General features: G+C 46.9%; 1 protein-coding gene across 1 annotated transcript in view; it reads left to right on the top strand.

The window, feature by feature from the left end:
• The window catches only part of LOC123757587 (alkaline phosphatase, tissue-nonspecific isozyme), a 50,992-nt gene extending 30,423 nt beyond the window's left edge, over nt 1-20,569 (top strand). The window contains exons 6-12 of the mRNA XM_069321717.1: nt 450-555; nt 5,347-5,548; nt 9,591-9,722; nt 13,190-13,381; nt 14,110-14,229; nt 20,137-20,281; nt 20,398-20,569. Of these exons, the coding sequence (XP_069177818.1) occupies nt 450-555; nt 5,347-5,548; nt 9,591-9,722; nt 13,190-13,381; nt 14,110-14,229; nt 20,137-20,281; nt 20,398-20,455 (955 nt within the window). The 3' untranslated portion in view covers nt 20,456-20,569. The remainder of the gene's footprint in view (nt 1-449; nt 556-5,346; nt 5,549-9,590; nt 9,723-13,189; nt 13,382-14,109; nt 14,230-20,136; nt 20,282-20,397) is intronic.
• Nucleotides 20,570-24,558: the final 3,989 nt, after the last annotated feature.

The following is a 24,558-nucleotide window of genomic DNA, read 5'->3' as shown; positions in this document are numbered from 1 at the left end:
GAACGCAGACTGCTGTCACTGGACCTCTGACAAGCCACCGGCTTCCTGTCCCCGTCGAGGTCACTAGAGATGGTGTCCCTCAGGGCTTCCTGTCCTGTCGAAGCTGCATGTAGAAGCAACAATGTGTACCTTACCTTGAGGTTACCTTGAGGTGCTTCCGGGGCTTAGCGTCCCCCGCGGCCCGGTCGTCGACCAGGCCTCCTGGTTGCCGGACTGATCAACCAGGCTGTTGGACGCGGCTGCTCGCAGCCTGACGTACGAGTCACACAGCCTGGTTGATCAGGTATCCTTTGGAGGTGCTTATCCAGTTCTCTCTTGATAAGCACCTCCAAAGGATACCAAAGGTGTAGGTGACAGAGATGCAAGGTTCTTCTGCCTTCTAAAAATGTTCTTCTGTGGCTCATCTTCACGTTATGGGGGGAAGAACTACGTGATGTTGTCGTCCACAGGCACTGGGAGAGCGACACTGATGTCTACTACGACTACGTCGACACGGAGCTCTGTGACGACATCGCTGAGCAGCTCGTCCTGGGCGACTCGGGCTCCAAGATCAAGGTACGACCATACGACCACGCCTTGTCGTTGTTTGGGACCGTGTAGGGTAGCTGCGTGAGTCTTCACGACTCCCCTCAGGTGGTGGTTCGACCTGTCACGACCTTCTACGATAACGGAATAACTCTCACTGTTACTTAAACACAGCTGCTGGATTTCCCAAGTCCCTCCCCCAACAGCTGAACAACACACTAACTCTCTCACTGGATGCTACACAACACCTCATGACAGCTGCACGGCTCCCCAAGACCCTTCATGACAGCTGCACGGCTCCCCAAGACCCTTCATGACAGCTGCACGGCTCCCCAAGACCCTTCATGACAGCTGCACGGCTCCCCAAGACCCTTCATGACAGCTGCACGGCTCCCCAAGACCCTTCATGACAGCTGCACAACTCCCCAAGACCCTTCATGACAGCTGCACGGCTCCCCAAGACCCTTCATGACAGCTGCACAACACCCCAAGACCCTTCATGACAGCTGCACAACTCCCCAAGACCCTTCATGACAGCTGCACAACTCCCCAAGACCCTTCATGACAGCTGCACAACTCCCCAAGACCCTTCATGACAGCTGCACAACTCCCCAAGACCTTTCATGACAGCTGCACAACACCCGAAGACCCTTCATGACAGCTGCACAACTCCCCAAGACCCTTCATGACAGCTGCACAACTCCCCAAGACCCTTCATGACAGCTGCACAACACCCGAAGACCCTTCATGACAGCTGCACAACTCCCCAAGACCCTTCATGACAGCTGCACAACTCCCCAAGACCTTTCATGACAGCTGCACAACACCCGAAGACCCTTCATGACAGCTGCACAACTCCCCAAGACCCTTCATGACAGCTGCACGGCTCTCCAAGACCCTTCATGACAGCTGCACGGCTCCCCAAAATATCCACGACCTCCCAAGATAAACAGACTACTTAAATTAACTCAAAGATTGTAATTGATTTACACCTGTCCTGGTAAAAAGAACGTCGCTTTTAGCCGTTTACCCGTATTGCCGAATATGGACGTAATTTGAAAATTAAAAAAAAATGAATATAAATTTGGGATTTTTTTTTTCAACAACAGTAAGATAAGGGTCCTCTGATAGGTTAGGTGAGCAGGAAATTCTCATAAAGTTTCAAAACGTTGTGAAAAACGTTAATGGAAAGTTTCCTCTTTTTTTTTTTTTTTTTGAGATATATACAAGAGTTGTTACATGGTTGTAGAGCCACTAGTACGCGTAGCGTTTCGGGCAAGTCCTTAATCCTATGGTCCCTGGAATACGATCCCCTGCCGCGAAGAATCGTTTTTTCATCCAAGTACACATTTTACTGTTGCGTTAAACAGAGGCTACAGTTAAGGAATTGCGCCCAGTAAATCCTCCCCGGCCAGGATACGAACCCATGACATAGCGCTCGCGGAACGCCAGGCGAGTGTCTTACCACTACACCACGGAGACTGTGTGTGACTGTGTGACTCTTCTAAGCTTGCCGAGTAAGCCGGACGACTCAAACAGAAAACGGAACAGTACGTCACTTTTGTGAGTCGATTTCATTTCAAATTACGTCCAAATTTGGCCATAGTGCCGCGCATACCAGCGAAAAATGACGTTATTTTTAAGAGGACGGGTTGGATCAAGAGGTTCACCCGCCTAGAAGTCACCACAGCCTATATTTACACAAGAGCAACGTACCATAACGTACACAGAGAGTAATCACACTAACGAGACTGCATCAGTGAAAATACCCGCAGAAGTGATGGGGATTCGAACCTATGTGGTGGGTGTTCCCAGGCACACGCCCTAGACAACCAAGCCGCCACATGGTCGATAACCATGGCGTGGTCTGGTTCTCCAGGGCGTGTGTGTGGGACGACTCATCGCATAGGTTCGAATCCTCATCACGGCCACTACTGATTTTCTCATAATCATCACCTAAACGATGATTAGACAAACATGAACAAAAGACCTGATTAGCCAATCTCAAATTCACGAGGAGAATTGAATTATAATAATAATAAAGCTATTAACTGAGAACTAATAAAGTATGAACTAGCATTAACAACTTTTGAAGAACAGCTGTGTAATGCAGGGCTGAGTCTGTGCCATGAGAGAGTAGGCATAGTAGCATTGGTCAAGCGTCCCGCTCTCACAGAGAACGACAAGGAGGGATGTGTGGAGGAAATTACTGGACTTAAACAGTAAGAATTGTATGAGAGAGAGAGAGAGAGAGAGAGAGAGAGAGAGAGAGAGAGAGAGAGAGAGAGAGAGAGAGAGAGAGAGAGAGAGAGAGAGAGAGAGATAGATATATAGATATATAGATATAGATAGATATAGATAGATATAGATAGATATAGATAGAGATAGATAGATAGATAGATAGATAGATAGATAGATAGATAGATAGATAGATAGATAGATAGATAGATAGATAGATAGATAGATAGATAGATAGATATAGATAGATAGATAGATATAGATAGATAGATAGATAGATAGATAGATAGATATAGATAGATATAGATAGATATAGATAGATATAGATAGATATAGATAGATATAGATAGATATAGATAGATATAGATAGATAGATATAGATATAGATAGATAGATATAGATAGATATAGATAGATATAGATAGATATAGATAGATATAGATAGATATAGATAGATATAGATAGATATAGATATAGATAGATAGATATAGATATAGATAGATAGATATAGATAGATATAGATAGATATAGATAGATAGATATAGATAGATAGAGATAGATAGATAGATAGATATAGATAGATAGATAGATAGATAGATAGATAGATAGATAGATAGATAGATAGATAGATAGATATATATATATATATATATATATATATATATATATATATATATATATATATATATATATATATATATATATATATATATATATATATATATATATATACAGCCCAGTAACAGTAACATCTCACATCATGAATGCGAGATCTGCACACTAGTTAATTGACAGTTGAGAGGCGGGACCAAAGAGCCGGAGCTCAACCCACGCAAGCACAACTAGGGGAGTACAAAACACCAAGGCCTCTCACAATTGCTAGACCACTATGACATGACCTTAGATGCCATGAAAGACAAGCAAAATGTCGATCAAATTAACACAAGCTTCACAAATTCCTTCGACAGATGTGACCAAGTAATTATTGCATATAAAATACATACGAAAGGAATAACTCGCAAAATAGAAATATAAGCTTTTAATGGGGCTACTGCATGTGGTAGCATGAGGCTACTGCATGTGGTAGCACGAGGCTACTGCATGTGGTAGCACGAGGCTACTGTATGTGGCAGCACGGGGCTACTGCATGTGGTAGCACGAGGCTATACTGCATGTGGCAGCACGGGGCTACTGCATGTGGCAGCACGGGGCTACTGCATGTGGTAGCACGGGGCTACTGCATGTGGCAGCACGGGACTACTGCATGTGGCAGCACGAGGCTACTGCATGTGGCAGCACGGGACTACTGCATGTGGCAGCACGAGGCTACTGCATGTGGCAGCACGAGGCTACTGCATGTGGCAGCACGAGACTACTGCATGTGGTAGCACGAGGCTACTGCATGTGGCAGCACGAGGCTACTGTATGTGGCAGCACGGGGCTACTGCATGTGGCAGCACGAGGCTACTGCATGTGGTAGCACGGGGCTACTGCATGTGGCAGCACGGGACTACTGCATGTGGCAGCACGGGGCTACTGCATGTAGCAGCACGGGACTACTGCATGTGGCAGCACGAGGCTATACTGCATGTGGCAGCACGAGGCTACTGCATGTGGCAGCACGAGGCTACTGCATGTGGTAGCACGGGACTACTGCATGTGGCAGCACGAGGCTACTGCATGTGGCAGCACGAGGCTACTGCATCTGGCAGCACGAGGCTACTGCATGTGGTAGCATGAGGCTACTGCATGTGGCAGCACGAGGCTACTGCATGTAGCAGCACGAGGCTACTGCATGTGGCAGCACGAGGCTACTGCATGTGGCAGCACGAGGCTACTGCATGTAGCAGCACGGGGCTACTGCATGTAGCAGCACGGGGCTACTGCATGTAGCAGCACGGGGCTACTGCATGTGGTAGCACGGGGCTACTGCATGTGGTATCACGATGTTTTGATACTCTTTACTCCAATGCCATATACGACCGAGTCCAATGCCATATACGACCGAGTCCAATGCCATATACGACCGAGTCCAATGCCATATACGACCGAGTCCAATGCCATATACGACCGAGTCCAATGCCATATACGACCGAGTCCAATGCCATATACGACCGAGTCCAATGCCATATACGACCGAGTCCAATGCCATATACGACCGAGTCCAATGCCATATACGACCGAGTCCAATGCCATATACGACCGAGTCCAATGCCATATACGACCGAGTCCAATGCCATATACGACCGAGTCCAATGCCATATACGACCGAGTCCAATGCCATATACGACCGAGTCCAATGCCATATACGACCGAGTCCAATGCCATATACGACCGAGTCCAATGCCATATACGACCGAGTCCAATGCCATATACGACCGAGTCCAATGCCATATACGACCGAGTCCAATGCCATATACGACCGAGTCCAATGCCATATACGACCGAGTCCAATGCCATATACGACCGAGTCCAATGCCATATACGACCGAGTCCAATGCCATATACGACCGAGTCCAATGCTATATACGACTTCTATAACGCTAATAATACGACCTATACAATATACGACCCTCGGCAACAGGTTATCTTGGGTGGCGGACGTCAGAAACTGACCCCGCAGGCGAGAGAGGACCCTGAAGGAGGCAAGAGCGGGAAGAGGCGGGACGGTAAGGACCTCATCCAGACTTGGTTAGACCACAAGGCCCTCCTGGGGAACGCCTCCTACGTCTGGAACCGCGACGACCTCCTTGCCGTCGACACTGGCAGCACTGACTACCTCATGGGTAAACTTATTGTACTGTGATAAGCCAACACAGCTTAACTAATTTTAATACTAATTAAAATGAACTAATTATAAGTATATCTGTGTAATAATCTAGAGTTGAATGTCATGAGATATCTATTTGGTGAAGTATCCCCCGTTTAATACCAACCTGTTCTCAGACCAAGTCCATTCCACCCAGCGGTCGATCCTACAGACACATTCATAAATTTTTACATGCTGTTCATTCAAAACGGGAAATTTCTCAAATGTAAATTAATATTATAATATATTAGTATATTGTGCATATATAGCCTAAGGTTAGGTTAGGTGTTTAGGTTCTATTGTTGATTATTTTTATTTGGCGTACGTGGGTGAAGCATTTACAGCGTTGTGGTTCGAACAAAAGTTGTCAGTGAAGTCAGTTCCAGAATTATTCTGATGTCATCAGTTGTGAGTCGTGTGTAAACCGTTTTTCATTCATAAACACCAGGGTGATTGGCAGGTGCATGGAATCACTTTGGGACTTTGTTTGGAGGACGGGCTGTAACAAGTGCTTCGATGACTTTTGTTCGAACCACAACGCTGTAAATGCTTCACCCACGTACTACAAATACAAATAATCGCCAACAGAACCTAAACACCTATCGAAACCAAAGTCTAAATATGCACAATATGCTAATATATAATAATATTAATTTATATTTAAGAAAATTCCTGCTTTGAATGAACAGCATGGTAAAATTTATGAATGCGTCTGTGGGGTCGACCGCTGGATGTAATGGACTTGCGTCGAGGACGGGTTGAGGGGTGAAGGTTCCCAGGAGCCCCCGGGCACGTCTCCCTCAGGAACCCGGTAAATACCTAATGAGTAAATTTCAGGCTTGTAGTCATGATCATGATCAACTACACGTGTGTCCTCTGAGGGTTGTGATGCTGTGATAGAGTGAGAAGAAGGATGCAGGCGGCACTTGTGACCAGCGAAAGCACTTACGCAAGCACTTACGAACCTGTACATCTTTTCTCAATCTTTGGCGGCTTTCTTTCCAATTATTAAACAGTTAATGAGCTCCGAAGCACCAGGAGGCTGTTTATAACAATAACAACAGTTGATTGGCAAGTTTTCATGCTTGTAAACTGTTTAATAAATGTAACCAAAGCCGTCAAAGATTGAGGAAAGATGTACACCTTCGTAAGTGCTTGCCTAAGTGCTTTCGTGAATCTGACCCCAGGAATGTGTGGAGGTTTGAAGACGTCATAATAATACTGGGGGGGGAGGGGAGAAACTATTATCAGTGATAGAAAGTCCTCCACAATATAATAGATCTAGAAATTAGTAGGGTCGGTACACAAGGACACTTATATATAAATATATAAATATAAATATATGTTTATTCAGGTAAGGTACATACATACATACAAGTGATGTTACATTAATGGATTGATATATAGATAGAGCTAGTACATACAATGCCTAAAGCCACTATTACGCAATGCGTTTCGGGCAAGTTGTTACCATAATGGGAGCAACTGCCTCACTTACAGGGGAGTGGGTCTCAACTCTATCATTATTAGGGACTTCAACCATTGTAAGATAGATTGGGAAAACTGAGACTCCCATGACAACATTGATGTGTCGAATGCTAAACTAATACAAGTGACAGACAGAATGTTTCTATTCTCAAATGGAAATGGACTCAGAAGAATGAGAAGAAATATGAATCATACTTGAATTGTTATTCTGCAACCTGCTCTAGCACAAGACAGCACATATATGACTTATTGCTTATAGTCACTATTTGGTTTATAAATAAGTAAATATGTGACATGCTCCAAGCCTTTTTTTTCAAGGCACTAACTTTTTCTCTCAGTTTTATTAAACAATAAAGATTTTATACAAAATTTGACAATATCCTGAGTTACTTTACAATTTATTTAAAAAAAATCATTTTTATATAACTGTATTATCAATATAGGTATAGGTTCAGTACTAATTGTAATATCTTAACATACTAAGAAAGTTAGGTTAGGTTGTGGTTTTCTATTCAGCTTTTCAAGGTAAACTCATATATTCACAATAAATTCGTATGTCACATATGCACTTATTCATAAGTAAGATATTGACTATAAGCTAGGGCAAGAACAGGTTGTATTCATTATGAATGAATCAGAGAAAGGTAAATAAACTTCGAAGCCTCTCTTGGCAATGAAAGGTATAGGACTATCCCCCATGGTTTAACTAAACTCACGAGGAAGGATGAATTTCGGGGAATTACAGAAAAATTACAGGAATGACAGAGAGCAGTGAGAGGTTGTGAACCCCAGTTGTTTGGTAACCACATCAGTGAAACAACAGTAATGGAACTGATTATGAAATAGAGGCACTTCAAGAGGCACTTACACAGGTTCGTGCAAGAAGTGTCGGACCGACCAAGCTGTGGTATATATGTGGGCCTGCGGGCCACTCCAAGCAACAGCCTGTTGGACCAAGTTATCGCAAGTCGAGCCTGGCATCGTGCTCGGGGGAGTAAAAGAACTCCCAAAACCCTCTCCAGGTATGTTCCAGGGGTATGTAGGAGATTCTAAGAGGTCTCCACAATAAACAAAGAACAAATTCCCAAAATTAAGAAGGTTGTGCCAATCTTAGCAGTACTTGAGGACGTTGAGATTACCATATATGAAGTAAAAACACATTTGCCGGAAGTGGAGATGACCAAGATAGTGGGACCAACACTGGGTCTCCTCATACAACTATGTAAGAGTTCAAGTCTTAAGCTGTTATCTTACTATGTAAGAGCTCAAGTCTTAAGCTGTTATCTTACTATGTAAGAGCTCAAGTCTTAAGCTGTTATCTTACTATGTAAGAGCTCAAATCTTAAGCTGTTATCTTACTATGTAAGAGCTCAAGTCTTAAGCTGTCATCTTACTATGTAAGAGCTCAAGTCTTAAGCTGTTATCTTACTATGTAAGAGCTCAAGTCTTAAGCTGTTATCTTACTATGTAAGTGCTCAAGTCTTAAGCTGTTATCTTATTATGTAAGAGCTCAAGTCTTAAGCTGTTATCTTACTATGTAAGAGCTCAAGTCTTAAGCTGTCATCTTACTATGTAAGAGCTCAAGTCTTAAGCTGTTATCTTACTATGTAAGAGCTCAAGTCTTAAGCTGTTATCTTACTATGTAAGAGCTCAAGTCTTAAGCTGTTATCTTACTATGTAAGAGCTCAAGTCTTAAGCTGTTATCTTACTATGTAAGAGCTCAAGTCTTAAGCTGTTATCTTACTATGTAAGAGCTCAAGTCTTAAGCTGTTTTCTTACTATGTAAGAGCTCAAGTCTTAAGCTGTTATCTTATTATGTAAGAGCTCAAGTCTTAAGCTGTTATCTTACTATGTAAGAGCTCAAGTCTTAAGCTGTTATCTTACTATGTAAGAGCTCAAGTCTTAAGCTGCTATCTTATTATGTAAGAGCTCAAGTCTTAAGCTGTTATCTTACTCTGTAAGTAATTTAATCTCAATTACTATTGAGTTTTAATCTAAGTGGGTTTTCCCCCCTCACACCTTGCCCGAAACGCTATGCGTATTAGTGGCTTTAGGTATTGTATGGTTGAGCTCTATCTTCAAATCTTTAAATCCAACATTATGTTTGTAACTCATCTTCTATGTATGTACCTTTACCTGAATAAACATTTGAATTTGAAGTCAGCGTAGGATCAATGTTAGATCAAGGTAGGATCAATGTTAGATCAAGGTAGGATCAATGTTAGATCAAGGTAGGATCAATGTTAGATCAAGGTAGGATCAATGTTAGATCAAGGTAGGATCAATGTTAGATCAAGGTAGGATCAATGTTAGATCAAGGTAGGATCAATGTTAGATCAATGTAGGATCAATGTTAGATCAAGGTAGGATCAATGTTAGATCAAGGTAGGATCAATGTTAGATCAAGGTAGGATCAATGTTAGATCAAGGTAGGATCAAGTTAAGAAACGATGATTGAGTAGTTGGTGAGTGCAGTGTTGCCACGGCTGCTGAAGGCGATGACTATATGAGCTTACCACATGGTGACGCAGGACTGTTCGACTGGAGCCACATGGCCTATGTGGTGGATCAGGAGGCCTCGAACCCGTCCCTGGCCGAGATGACAGGCGCCGCCATCCAGGTCCTCCAGAGGGATGACAACGGCTACTTCCTCTTTGTCGAAGGTCAGTATACTCTCTTGACTCTCTGTGTCGAAGGTCAGTACTCTCTTGACTCTCTGTGTCGAAGGTCAGTACTCTCTTGACTCTCTGTGTCGAAGGTCAGTACTCTCTTGACTCTCTGTGTCGAAGGTCAGTACTCTCTTGACTCTCTGTGTCGAAGGTCAGTACTCTCCTGACTCTCTGTGTCGAAGGTCAGTACTCTCCTGACTCTCTGTGTCGAAGGTCAGTACTCTCCTGACTCTCAGTGTCGAAGGTCAGTACTCTCTTGACTCTCTGTGTCGAAGGTCAGTACTCTCTTGACTCTCTGTGTCGAAGGTCAGTACTCTCTTGACTCTCTGTGTCGAAGGTCAGTACTCTCCTGACTCTCTGTGTCGAAGGTCAGTACTCTCTTGACTCTCAGTGTCGAAGGTCAGTACTCTCTTGACTCTCTGTGTCGAAGGTCAGTACTCTCTTGACTCTCTGTGTCGAAGGTCAGTACTCTCCTGACTCTCTGTGTCGAAGGTCAGTACTCTCTTGACTCTCTGTGTCGAAGGTCAGTACTCTCTTGACTCTCTGTGTCGAAGGTCAGTACTCTCTTGACTCTCTGTGTCGAAGGTCAGTACTCTCTTGACTCTCTGTGTCGAAGGTCAGTACTCTCTTGACTCTCTGTGTCGAAGGTCAGCACTCTCCTGACTCTGTGTCGAAGGTCAGTACTCTCCAGACTCTCTGTGTCGAAGGTCAGTACTCTCCTGACTCTCTGTGTCGAAGGTCAGTACTCTCCTGACTCTCTGTGTCGAAGGTCACTACTCTCTTGACTCTTTGTGTCGAAGGTCAGTACTCTCTTGACTCTCTGTGTCGAAGGTCAGTACTCTCCTGACTCTCTGTGTCGAAGGTCAGTACTCTCTTGACTCTCTGTGTCGAAGGTCAGTACTCTCTTGACTCTCTGTGTCGAAGGTCAGTACTCTCCTGACTCTCTGTGTCGAAGGTCAGTACTCTCTTGACTCTCTGTGTCGAAGGTCAGTACTCTCCTGACTCTCTGTGTCGAAGGTCAGTACTCTCTTGACTCTCTGTGTCGAAGGTCAGTACTCTCTTGACTCTCTGTGTCGAAGGTCAGTACTCTCTTGACTCTCTGTGTCGAAGGTCAGTACTCTCTTGACTCTCTGTGTCGAAGGTCAGTACTCTCTTGACTCTCTGTGTCGAAGGTCAGTACTCTCCTGACTCTCTGTGTCGAAGGTCAGTACTCTCTTGACTCTCTGTGTCGAAGGTCAGTACTCTCCTGACTCTCTGTGTCGAAGGTCAGTACTCTCTTGACTCTCTGTGTCGAAGGTCAGTACTCTCTTGACTCTCTGTGTCGAAGGTCAGTACTCTCCTGACTCTCTGTGTCGAAGGTCAGTACTCTCTTGACTCTCTGTGTCGAAGGTCAGTACTCTCCTGACTCTCTGTGTCGAAGGTCAGTACTCTCCTGACTCTCTGTGTCGAAGGTCAGTACTCTCCTGACTCTCTGTGTCGAAGGTCAGTACTCTCCTGACTCTCTGTGTCGAAGGTCAGTACTCTCCTGACTCTCTGTGTCGAAGGTCAGTACTCTCTTGACTCTCTGTGTCGAAGGTCAGTACTCTCCTGACTCTCTGTGTCGAAGGTCAGTACTCTCTTGACTCTCTGTGTCGAAGGTCAGTACTCTCTTGACTCTCTGTGTCGAAGGTCAGTACTCTCTTGACTCTCTGTGTCGAAGGTCAGTACTCTCTTGACTCTCTGTGTCGAAGGTCAGTACTCTCCTGTCTCTCTGTGTCGAAGGTCAGTACTCTCTTGACTCTCTGTGTCGAAGGTCAGTACTCTCCTGACTCTCTGTGTCGAAGGTCAGTACTCTCTTGACTCTCTGTGTCGAAGGTCAGTACTCTCTTGACTCTCTGTGTCGAAGGTCAGTACTCTTCTGACTCTCTGTGTCGAAGGTCAGTACTCTCTTGACTCTCTGTGTCGAAGGTCAGTACTCTCCTGACTCTCTGTGTCGAAGGTCAGTACTCTCCTGACTCTCTGTGTCGAAGGTCAGTACTCTCTTGACTCTCTGTGTCGAAGGTCAGTACTCTCCTGACTCTCTGTGTCGAAGGTCAGTACTCTCCTGACTCTCTGTGTCGAAGGTCAGTACTCTCCTGATTCTCTGTGTCGAAGGTCAGTACTCTCCTGACTCTCTGTGTCGAAGGTCAGTACTCTCTTGACTCTCTGTGTCGAAGGTCAGTACTCTCCTGACTCTCTGTGTCGAAGGTCAGTACTCTCTTGACTCTCTGTGTCGAAGGTCAGTACTCTCTTGACTCTGTGTCGAAGGTCAGTACTCTCCTGACTCTCTGTGTCGAAGGTCAGTACTCTCCTGACTCTCTGTGTCGAAGGTCAGTACTCTCTTGACTCTCTGTGTCGAAGGTCAGTACTCTCTTTACTCTCTGTGTCGAAGGTCAGTACTCTCCTGACTCTCTGTGTCGAAGGTCAGTACTCTCTTGACTCTCTGTGTCGAAGGTCAGTACTCTCCTGACTCTCTGTGTCGAAGGTCAGTACTCTCTTTACTCTCTGTGTCGAAGGTCAGTACTCTCTTGACTCTCTGTGTCGAAGGTCAGTACTCTCCTGACTCTCTGTGTCGAAGGTCAGTACTCTCCTGACTCACTGTGTCGAAGGTCAGTACTCTCTTGACTCTGTGTCGAAGGTCAGTACTCTCCTGACTCTCTGTGTCGAAGGTCAGTACTCTCCTGACTCTCTGTGTCGAAGGTCAGTACTCTCTTGACTCTCTGTGTCGAAGGTCAGTACTCTCCTGACTCTCTGTGTCGAAGGTCAGTACTCTCCTGACTCACTGTGTCGAAGGTCAGTACTCTCTTGACTCTCTGTGTCGAAGGTCAGTACTCTCTTGACTCTCTGTGTCGAAGGTCAGTACTCTCCTGACTCTCTGTGTCGAAGGTCAGTACTCTCTTGACTCTCTGTGTCGAAGGTCAGTACTCTCCTGACTCTGTGTCGAAGGTCAGTACTCTCCTGACTCTGTGTCGAAGGTCAGTACTCTCCTGACTCTCTGTGTCGAAGGTCAGTACTCTCCTGACTCTGTGTCGAAGGTCAGTACTCTCCTGACTCTCTGTGTCGAAGGTCAGTACTCTCCTGACTCTGTGTCGAAGGTCAGTACTCTCTTGACTCTCTGTGTCGAAGGTCAGTACTCTCTTGACTCTCTGTGTCGAAGGTCAGTACTCTCCTGACTCTCTGTGTCGAAGGTCAGTACTCTCTTGACTCTCTGTGTCGAAGGTCAGTACTCTCTTGACTCTCTGTGTCGAAGGTCAGTACTCTCCTGACTCTCTGTGTCAGTTCTTAATGTGTGTGATGCAGTGTTGCTTCATGTGACACAATGTGTTCTTACTTTATGTGACACCACATGTGTCAACCATGTACTGTAGTTACATGTGGCGCCATAACTGACCAACCACAGAGACCTGCCCAGGCCCTACTGACCTGCCTCCACCGCCCCACAGGAGGTAACATCGACCTCGCCCACCACCTCAACCAGCACAGGTCCGCCCTGGAGGAGGCCCTCGAGTTCGAGAAGGCCATCGAGTTGGCTGTGTCAATGACGGACCCTCAGGACACACTCATCGTCGTCACCGCTGACCACTCTCAGCCCATGGTCATCAACGGCTACCAGGAGAGAGGCTCCGATGTGCTGGGTGAGTGGGAGAGAGTGGGGAGTGTGGGAGAGCGGGGCGTGGGGGAGAGGGGGGACTGGGGAAAATGAGAGTGAGAATACAGAGGGAAGAGGGAAAGAGAGAGAGAGAGGGTTAGCGAGTGAATGTTTTGGTCGCTGGACTGTGGTTGTGGTCGTGAGTGTTGGTCGTCAGACTGTGGTTGTGGTCGTGAGTGTTGGTCGCCAGACTGTGGTTGTGGTCGTGAGTGTTGGTCGTCAGACTGTGGTTGTGGTCGTGAGTGTTGGTCGCCAGACTGTGGTTGTGGTCGTGAGTGTTGGTCGCCAGACTGTGGTTGTGGTCGTGAGTGTTGGTCGCCAGACTAGTCACAGCTCTGTGTCATCCTTTGCAGACAATCACAATGTCTGCAAATGACTTTAAATGTTTGATCACAATGATTTCTAGTTGAAATGAATAGTCCAGTAGGCCCCAGAAGCCACCCCACCCCACCCATAACCAGCCCCCAGCACCACCACCAGCCCCCAGCACCACCACCAGCATCCCCCAGCACCACCACCAGCAGCCCCCAGCACCACCACCAGCCCCCAGCACCACCACCAGCCCCCAGCACCACCACCAGCCCCCAGCACCACCACCAGCCCCCAGCACCACCACCAGCCCCCAGCACCACCACCAGCCCCCAGCACCACCACCAGCCCCCAGCACCACCACCAGCATCCCCCAGCAGCCACCGAAGACTACCACACTTGCAGGTCTGGGGGACTACTCCGACGTGGACGGACTGGCCTTCACCACGCTTCTCTACACCAATGGTCCGGGCTACCGCACGCAGGTGGACGGCGCCAGACCAGACCCCGCACTAGAAGACTACAGTCAGTCACATTACCTCTCATGTTGGGGGGTTGTCCAGTAGTTCACCCTGTGGGAGGCAGTTAACTGTGCACTTGTAGGTCACCCTGTGGGAGGCAGTTAACTGTGTACTTGTAGGTCACCCTATGAGAGGCAGTTAACTGTGTACTTGTAGGTCACCCTGTGGGAGGCAGTTAACTGTGCACTTGTAGGTCACCCTGTGGGAGGCAGTTAACTGTGCACTTGTAGTTCACCCTGTGGGAGGCAGTTAACTGTGCACTTGTAGTTCACCCTGTGGGAGGCAGTTAACTGTGCACTTGTAGTTCACCCTGTGGGAGGCAGTTAACTGTGTACTTGTAGTTCACCCTGTGGGAGGCAGTTAACTGTGCACTTGTAGGTCACCCTGTGGGAGGCAGTTAACTGTGCACTTGTAGTTCACCCTGTGGGAGGCAGTTAACTGTGCACTTGTAGTTCACCCTGTGGGAGGCAGTTAACTGTGTACTTGTAGGTCACCCTGTGGGAGGCAGTTAACTGTGCACTTGTAGGTCACCCTGTGGGAGGCAGTTAACTGTGCACTTGTAGTTAATGTGCACGACAGCTTATAGTCTTAAGGGGCCATAACATAGTCCACTAAAAAATTGTTCTACTTCAATCAATATTTTTTACTATTTGTATATGAAAAGGGCTAAAACCGGTCCAAGTTTTTGCATCGCAGCTTAAATAGAAAGGGAGAAAATAGTTTTTTTTTCCAACAAATTTTTAACATTTTCATAACTACTCTACAAACACAAGTGTCAAATGAAATCATTTTTATGACACTCAGCTATCACAATAGCATATAATAAAGAAGTTGTAGATTCATTACTATACAAAATATTTTTAGTTTTACTAATAAAAACTATTCCCCCCCCCGTTTAATTATGCAATAATATCATGTTTATAGTTATTTATAAAATCAATAAATGTACTTAGGAGAAAAAATCCTGCAAATTGTAAAGGCAGGAAACTCTACATATAAGGTGTAAGTTTCATGTAAATTTATTTATAAAAGAAAGAGTAGTCACCTTTATGTTGTAAATGATTTACCTGAAAAAATGGTCAGAGATTCTGCCACCTGTGGCTGAGGTTGATATCAACCCACCTGTGGCAGAGGTTGATATCAACCCACCTGTGGCAGAGGTTGATATCAACCCACCTGTGGCTGAGGTTGATATCAACCCACCTGTGGCAGAGGTTGATATCAACCCACCTGTGGCTGAGGTTGATATCAACCCACCTGTGGCAGAGGTTGATATCAACCCACCTGTGGCAGAGGTTGATATCAACCCACCTGTGGCAGAGGTTGATATCAACCCACCTGTGGCTGAGGTTGATATCAACCCACCTGTGGCAGAGGTTGATATCAACCCACCTGTGGCTGAGGTTGATATCAACCCACCTGTGGCAGAGGTTGATATCAACCCACCTGTGGCTGAGGTTGATATCAACCCACCTGTGGCAGAGGTTGATATCAACCCACCTGTGGCTGAGGTTGATATCAACCCACCTGTGGCTGAGGTTGATATCAACCCACCTGTGGCAGAGGTTGATATCAACCCACCTGTGGCTGAGGTTGATATCAACCCACCTGTGGCAGAGGTTGATATCAACCCACCTGTGGCTGAGGTTGATATCAACCCACCTGTGGCTGAGGTTGATATCAACCCACCTGTGGCTGAGGTTGATATCAACCCACCTGTGGCTGAGGTTGATATCAACCCACCTGTGGCAGAGGTTGATATCAACCCACCTGTGGCTGAGGTTGATATCAACCCACCTGTGGCTGAGGTTGATATCAACCCACCTGTGGCTGAGGTTGATATCAACCCACCTGTGGCTGAGGTTGATATCAACCCACCTGTGGCTGAGGTTGATATCAACCCACCTGTGGCTGAGGTTGATATCAACCCACCTGTGGCAGAGGTTGATATCAACCCACCTGTGGCTGAGGTTGATATCAACCCACCTGTGGCTGAGGTTGATATCAACCCACCTGTGGCTGAGGTTGATATCAACCCACCTGTGGCTGAGGTTGATATCAACCCACCTGTGGCTGAGGTTGATATCAACCCACCTGTGGCTGAGGTTGATATCAACCCACCTGTGGCTGAGGTTGATATCAACCCACCTGTGGCTGAGGTTGATATCAACCCACCTGTGGCTGAGGTTGATATCAACCCACCTGTGGCTGAGGTTGATATCAACCCACCTGTGGCAGAGGTTGATATCAACCCACCTGTGGCTGAGGTTGATATCAACCCACCTGTGGCTGAGGTTGATATCAACCCACCTGTGGCTGAGGTTGATATCAACCCACCTGTGGCTGAGGTTGATATCAACCCACCTGTGGCAGAGGTTGATATCAACCCACCTGTGGCAGAGGTTGATATCAACCCACCTGTGGCTGAGGTTGATATCAACCCACCTGTGGCAGAGGTTGATATCAACCCACCTGTGGCTGAGGTTGATATCAACCCACCTGTGGCAGAGGTTGATATCAACCCACCTGTGGCTGAGGTTGATATCAACCCACCTGTGGCAGAGGTTGATATCAACCCACCTGTGGCAGAGGTTGATATCAACCCACCTGTGGCTGAGGTTGATATCAACCCACCTGTGGCTGAGGTTGATATCAACCCACCTGTGGCAGAGGTTGATATCAACCCACCTGTGGCTGAGGTTGATATCAACCCACCTGTGGCAGAGGTTGATATCAACCCACCTGTGGCTGAGGTTGATATCAACCCACCTGTGGCAGAGGTTGATATCAACCCACCTGTGGCAGAGGTTGATATCAACCCACCTGTAGCTGAGGTTGATATCAACCCACCTGTGGCAGAGGTTGATATCAACCCACCTGTAGCTGAGGTTGATATCAACCCACCTGTGGCTGAGGTTGATATCAACCCACCTGTGGCTGAGGTTGATATCAACCGATTTACTCCAAAATTGGAACCATTACCGTTCAGTAAGGTGTGTTAATTTCATGCAAATCAACCTATAAGAAATGAGAAAAAACTAGGAAAAAGAAAGAAAAAATTCTAAACTTTTTTTTAACTGAATATATATATATTGGATAAAAAATAAATATTTAAATTCTTTATTATATGCTATTGTCACAGCTGAGAGTCATAGACATGATATCAATTAACACTTGTGTGTAATGTGGATTTTTGAAAATTTTTAATTTTGTTGAAAATATATATTTTTTTCACCCTTTCTATTTAGGCTGCGAGGCTGAAACTTGGATCATTTGCAGCCCTTTTCATATATAACTAGTCGGAATATTTTGGTTGAAATTAAATAACTTTCACTTGTCCTATGCTTTCCTATATTATGACTCTTTAAACTTAGATAAGTAATCGGGTCAAAATCGGTACATTTGAACATTAAAAAGCTTTTTACTACATAATATTGATTTTTTTAATTTTATTGCTCAACTTTCTACCCCTGCCCAGAGGTCATTCTCTACCCCTGCCCAGAGGTCATTCTCTACCCCTGCCCAGAGGTCATTCTCTACCCCTGCCCAGAGGTCATTCTCTGTCCCTGCCCAGAGGTCATTCTCTACCCCTGCCCAGAGGTCATTCTCTACCCCTGCCCAGAGGTCATTCTCTATCCCTGTCCACAGGTCATTCTCTACCCCTGCCCAGAGGTCATTCTCTACCCCTGCCCAGAGGTCATTCTCTGTCCCTGCCCAGAGGTCATTCTCTACCCCTGCCCAGAGGTCATTCTCTACCCCTGCCCAGAGGTCATTCTCTATCCCTGTCCAGAGGTCATTCTCTATCTCTGCCCAGAGGTCATTCTCTATCCCTGCCCAGAGGTCATTCTCTACCCCTGCCCAGAGGTCATTCTCTGTCCCTGCCCAGAGGTCATTCTCTATCCCTGCCCAGAGGTCATTCTCTACCCCTGCCCAGAGGTCATTCTCTATCCCTGCCCAGAGGTCATTCTCTACCCCTGCCCAGAGGACATTCTCTATCTCTGCCCAGAGGTCATTCTCTATCCCTGCCCAGAGGTCATTCTCTACCCCTGCCCAGAGGTCATTCTCTATCCCTGCCCAGAGGTCATTCTCTACCCCTGCCCAGAGGTCATTCTCTGTCCCTGCCCAGAGGTCATTCTCTATCCCTGCCCAGAGGTCATTCTCTATCCCTGCCCAGAGGTCATTCTCTATCCCTGCCCAGAGGTCATTCTCTATCTCTGCCCAGAGGTCATTCTCTATCCCTGCCCAGAGGTCATTCTCTACCCCTGCCCAGAGGTCATTCTCTACCCCTGCCCAGAGGTCATTCTCTACCCCTGCCCAGAGGTCATTCTCTACCCCTGCCCAGAGGTCATTCTCTACCCCTGCCCAGAGGTCATTCTCTGTCCCTGCCCAGAGGTCATTCTCTACCCCTGCCCAGAGGTCATTCTCTGTCCCTGCCCAGAGGTCATTCTCTACCCCTGCCCAGAGGTCATTCTCTATCCCTGCCCAGAGGTCATTCTCTATCCCTGCCCAGAGGTCATTCTCTATCCCTGCCCAGAGGTCATTCTCTACCCCTGCCCACAGCTAACCTCTCTACCCGTGCCCACAGCTGACCTCTTTACCCCTGCCCACAGCTGACTTCTCTACACCTGCCCACAGCTGACCCCTCTACACCTGCCCACAGCTGACTTCTCTACACCTGCCCACAGCTGACCCCTCTACACCTGCCCACAGCTGACCTCTCTACCCCTGCCTACAGCTGGCTCCTCTACACCTGCCCACAGCTGACCCCTCTACACCTGCCCACAGCTGACCCCTCTACACCTGCCCAAAGCTGACTTCTCTACACCTGTCCACAGCTGACCCCTCTACACCTGCCCACAGCTGACCCCTCTACACCTGCCCACAGCTGACCCCTCTACACCTGCCCACAGCTGACCTCTCTACCCCTGCCCACAGCTGACCCCTCTACACCTGCCCACAGCTGACTTCTCTACACCTGGCCACAGCTGACCTCTCTATCCCTGCCCACAGCTGACCTCTCTACCCGTGCCCACACCTGACCCCTCTACACCTGCCCACAGCTGACTTCTCTACCCCTGCCCACAGCTGACCCCTCTACACCTGCCCACAGCTGACCCCTCTACACCTGCCCACAGCTGACCTCTCTACCCCTGCCCACAGCTGACCTCTCTATCCCTGCCCACAGCTGACCTCTCTACCCGTGCCCACAGCTGACCCCTCTACACCTGCCCACAGCTGACTTCTCTACACCTGCCCACAGCTGACTTCTCTACACCTGCCCACAGCTGACTTCTCTACCCGAGCCCACAGCTGACTTCTCTACACCTGCCCACAGCGGACTTCTCTACACCTGCCCACAGCTGACCTCTCTACCCCTGCCCACAGCTGACCCCTCTACACCTGCCCACAGCTGACTTCTCTACACCTGCCCACAGCTGACTTCTCTACACCTGCCCACAGCTGACTTCTCTACCCGTGCCCACGGCGGACTTCTCTACACCTGCCCACAGCTGACCTCTCTACCCCTGCCCACAGCTGACCCCTCTACACCTGCCCACAGCTGACCCCTCTACACCTGCCCACAGCTGACTTCTCTACCCCTGCCCACAGCTGACCCCTCTACACCTGCCCACAGCTGACCCCTCTACACCTGCCCACAGCTGACCCCTCTACACCTGCCCACAGCTGACTTCTCTACCCCTGCCCACAGCTGACCCCTCTACCCGTGCCCACAGCTGACCTCTCTACCCCTGCCCACAGCTGACCTCTCTACCCCCTGCCCACAGCTGACCCCTCTACCCGTGCCCACAGCTGACCTCTCTACCCCTGCCCACAGCTGACCCCTCTACCCCTGCCCACAGCTGACCCCTCTACCCGTGCCCACAGTTGACCCCTCTACCCGTGCCCACAGGTGCCCCACACTACGTGGCAGCAGCGACGGTGCCCATGGAACAGTCAAACCACGCCGGGGAGGATGTGGCGCTGTATGCCATGGGCCCCCATGCCCACCTCTTCACTGGCATCCACGAGAACGCCTTCATACCCCATGCCCTCAGGTACCCCACATGCCCGCAAGTACCCCACAACCATGCCCACTTTTTGCTGCAAAGATATTCTCAAAGATATATATATTAGGGTATTGATGTTTGAATTTTTGTAATGTTTATGACAGGTACACCGCGTGTGTTGGTGAGGGTCTTCAGTTCTGCTCCAGCAGCCTCGAGGAGTAGACGTGCGCTGCTGCTCTCACGGCTCCATCGTCCACGCGCCCAGGGTAAACAATACCTCTCTCTGCTTGTGTACATCCTGCTCAATATTTACTCAATAAAGAAGCATTCTGCCAAGAGTTTATTAATCCAACCATGTCCCCACAAGCTGTGTCAACCATGCACACAGCTGGCCATGTTCCCACAAGCTGTGTGGCGGGCCAGGCCAACCATGCACACACCTGTGCCATGTTCCCACAAGCTGTGTGGCGGGCCAGGCCAACCATGCACACACCTGTGCCATGTTCCCACAAGCTGTGTGGCGGGACAGACCAACCATGCACACACCTGTGCCATGTTCCCACAAGCTGTGTGGCGGGCCAGGCCAACCCATTTATGTAGTTATCATAAGAAAGCTCCAAGATCACTCCTTGAAGTGTGTAGTTATCATAAGAAGGCTCCAAGATCACTCCTTGAAGTGTGTAGTTATCATAAGAAGGCTCCAAGATCACTCCTTGAAGTGTGTAGTTATCATAAGAAGGCTCCAAGATCACTCCTTGAAGTGTGTAGTTATCATAAGAAGGCTCCAAGATCACTCCTTGAAGTGTGTAGTTATCATAAGAAGGCTCCAAGATCACTCTTTGTGTTATACTCAAATTCTGTCAGTTGAAATGTAACCAATCACAGGCTAGTAAGCCTCTGACGTCATGCCAGACAGAGGAGCATCAAGCATGCTCCCAGCAGCCTCAGTTCTCCTCATAGACTCAGAGTAGGTGGACCTCGGTTGGCCAGTTATACACCTGTTTGCCTCACTCAATAAATATATACAGAAGCGACTACTGTGTCTACATTCAACCCGAACAAGGCAAACGAATACTGGTAGCAGTAGTGGGACCCAGAAATTTTTTTCTGGAAACAAAAGTTCAAGTACCCAGCATCGCCTCGTGTTCCAGCCGCCACCGCCACCGCCATAAGCCGCCATCCTGCCACCCATGCATCAAATATTGTGCCAGACCGGGGTCCTGCCATCAACCACTACTCCAGGCCAACGTTTCAGAAGTAAGGGTCAATATTTTCCTGTGAGAACGCTCAATCATCAGTGAGGAGGAAGGAAGCTTCCCGCGCCAGCCATTTTTGAATCTCGCGCCACCACGTGGGAACCACCTGCACCCACCACCACCACCGCCACCTAAGCTGACAGCATCTAAGCTTTGTGAGTGTTCTAGCTACTGAAATCGTGGTCAGTCATCATCGCAAGCATCACCTGATCATCGTATGTGCTGTATTGTTCCTTGAGAATATTTGGTGGACTGCAATTGTTTGACTTAAGTGTCGCCACCAGCTCCAGCCCCTGCTACATCGTTTTGTGTGAACTTCTCCTAGAAAATTGTGTTCTCCACCGCCATCGTCGCAATATCGTCGTCTCAGAGTTTATCTTCGGGCTCCCAACATCAATTCCGAGCTTGGGGGTCTCTACAGAGCTTCGCCCCACCGCCGCCAGGAGCGCTGCCATCGCACCAGTTTGTAAACAAGCCCTCACATGGTCCTCTTCACACGTCTCGTTACCGTTTTTCGTTTTGGCCACTGTTATATTGCAAATCCTGCAGCCCTGAGTTAAGTAATTATGAGCTAAGATATCGTGTGCTATGATTTAATGAGGTTTAACGTAAATATATCCAAAATATCTTATGAATTAACCTTTCAGTGACTTGTTAAATATTGGAGCCGGTTTAGTACTCCAGGCCCACAGTTTCTCTGAGACATTTCAGTATCCCCTGCATTGATTCCATTATTCATTAATTGTTACTAGTGTCATTGGTGAATTCAAAGGTGAGAGAAATAAGAAATAATTGTTTCTAGCAGTTTATTTTGCATAATAGAAATTTGTTTTTGAGATTTCCATAGACAATAGAACATAGAAAATTTGTTATATTTCTCCAGACCTAACTTGAAATTTATCCTTTAAGCATTTTATTTTAAATTTTTACCATAGCAGTTATATACATTCCTGTGTACAATTTACGTGCTACATCCATATTTCTTGCATTGCCACTTGTTGTGTTGAATCTTTTTAATGAAATTTTGCAATTGCATTTCCCAGTTTTTATTCTAAATTGCTGTGCTTAGTCTGGTTTAATTAATTTACATACATCTAATTCCAGTCATTTTTTTAATGAAAGATTGCTAAATTTAGTTTACAATTGCTTGTTCTTAATTATTTTCTTGCCTAGCCCAATTTAATAATTTTATTCCTGCCATTTTTTTACTTTAGTCAAGTTGATATTTTTTTGTGTTTATTTTTGTGTATACTATTTCTGATGCCAGGTGCACTTAATTATAACCTGCGTTCAAATATTACTTCCACGGCTGTGACAATGCCTACCACTGTTGAAACCCCCTCAGACTCAACGGGAACAGTTGCTCGTCCCAATGGCCAGAGATCAGCTCAGGAAATGGCTATTCCTCTTTTTGCTGGGGAATCGCGCTTATTAGAGTCATGGTTTAGTAAGGTTGAAGCGAAAACAGTTGCACGTTTTTCTAAGCCTACTGATGCCCAATACTTAGCAATTGCACGGTCAGCTGTGGACACAACCAAAGGTGATGCACGTTTTGTTGTTGATGAGAAAGCCATTGTTAGCCTCCAGTCTTGGCCCGAATTTAAGGATTTCTTTCGCCGGCGTTTTGTTAATAAAGGAGACCTTGACCCGTATAGGTTAGTTAAGAAAATTGCCAATGCCACCATGCAGCCTGGTGAATCTTTTAATGCGTTTACTAGCCGTCTCGATCAGTATCTTTATGCCTTAGTGTCTGCTATGAATAATTCGACTTGGTTAGATAAAGACAATAATCTGTCCCCTGAGGCTATGGCCAAAATGATAGCATTTGGTACTTTAATGCATTTTGCCCCCGAGCATACTAAACCAATCGTTGAGCAACAAAATTTTGGTGTTAAACATGAAATTGGTGAAGTGTTTGAGGCTATTAACAATGCCGCCGATAAACTAGCTCCCCGAAGTGCTCAACTGTTGCCACCCTCTGATACTGTAAATGTAGTAACAAGCTCTCAGCATCCTCCCACAAACTCTCAAAACTCTTGGTCCCAGAAGCGTACCCATGCTCGTAGCCCCCAGTCAGAGTCGCCGCCTCATAAATTGCCGAAACGCCATAGTCCACAACCATCCACTCCCTCATGTTGGCATTGTGGTAAGAGTAACCACCTCGCAAGGGACTGTTGGTCCGCCCCTAGATCATCACCTCCTAGACAATTCTCTCGGTCCCCTCGTCAATCTTATCATTCTAGGCTTCCATATTGCAAATACCATAAACAAGTTGGTCACCACACTGCGAATTGTAGAGCTAGGCAAAGGACATCTCCACCTCGTAACTCCCACGGTCAGTCTTGGCGAGGCACACAGCGTCCAAGACATTATCAGAACTCACGTAATTACAACTCCCAGCCCAGTTATAATGCAACTTCAAATTACAATACTCGATCACAGAATGCTGGAGCTCAGAATGTTCACTCCATGTCGTCAGGAAACCCCCAAGGCCATCCGCTAACCAATTCAAGCTAGCCAATCCTAGTGCCCTCCCTGTGTATTCAGTAGCTACCCAAAATAGATTTGGACACTTGACAGAGGAGGACACTGACTCTAGACCAGTTGTAGATGTTGACGGATCCACAGTAAATTTGACCCAAACAAGACGCAGATATCCCAGACAACATAAGTCAAAAGTAGTAACTTGTCCAGTCTCAAGTGATGGTCCCCTTGTATCAGCCATTGTACATGGTAGAGTTTTAAAAGTCTTTCTTGACTCAGGTGCAAAAATTAATATTGTCAAGCCCTCAGCTTTTAGAGACATTGAAAGTAAGCACCCTACTACTTTAAAACAGTCACACATACCTTTTCTAAGTGGTATTTCAGGAAATAAAGTAAAAGTTCAGGGTGAAATTGACCTCCCACTCAAGTTCAATGATGTCACATTGTCTATAACATGTTTAGTTATAGTTGTGCAGTTGTTAAGGAGAATGAGTATCGGGACTTTCTGGAAGGGGACGTCCTAACGAATTCTCATTGTCTCGTTCGCCTGGCAGCTTCCATCTCTGAAGTCAGTGGTTCCACGGC

This window comes from Procambarus clarkii, chromosome 1 (assembly GCF_040958095.1).
Source record: "Procambarus clarkii isolate CNS0578487 chromosome 1, FALCON_Pclarkii_2.0, whole genome shotgun sequence".
NCBI lineage: Eukaryota > Metazoa > Arthropoda > Malacostraca > Decapoda > Cambaridae > Procambarus > Procambarus clarkii.
This window is presented reverse-complemented; position numbering and strand designations above follow the sequence as displayed.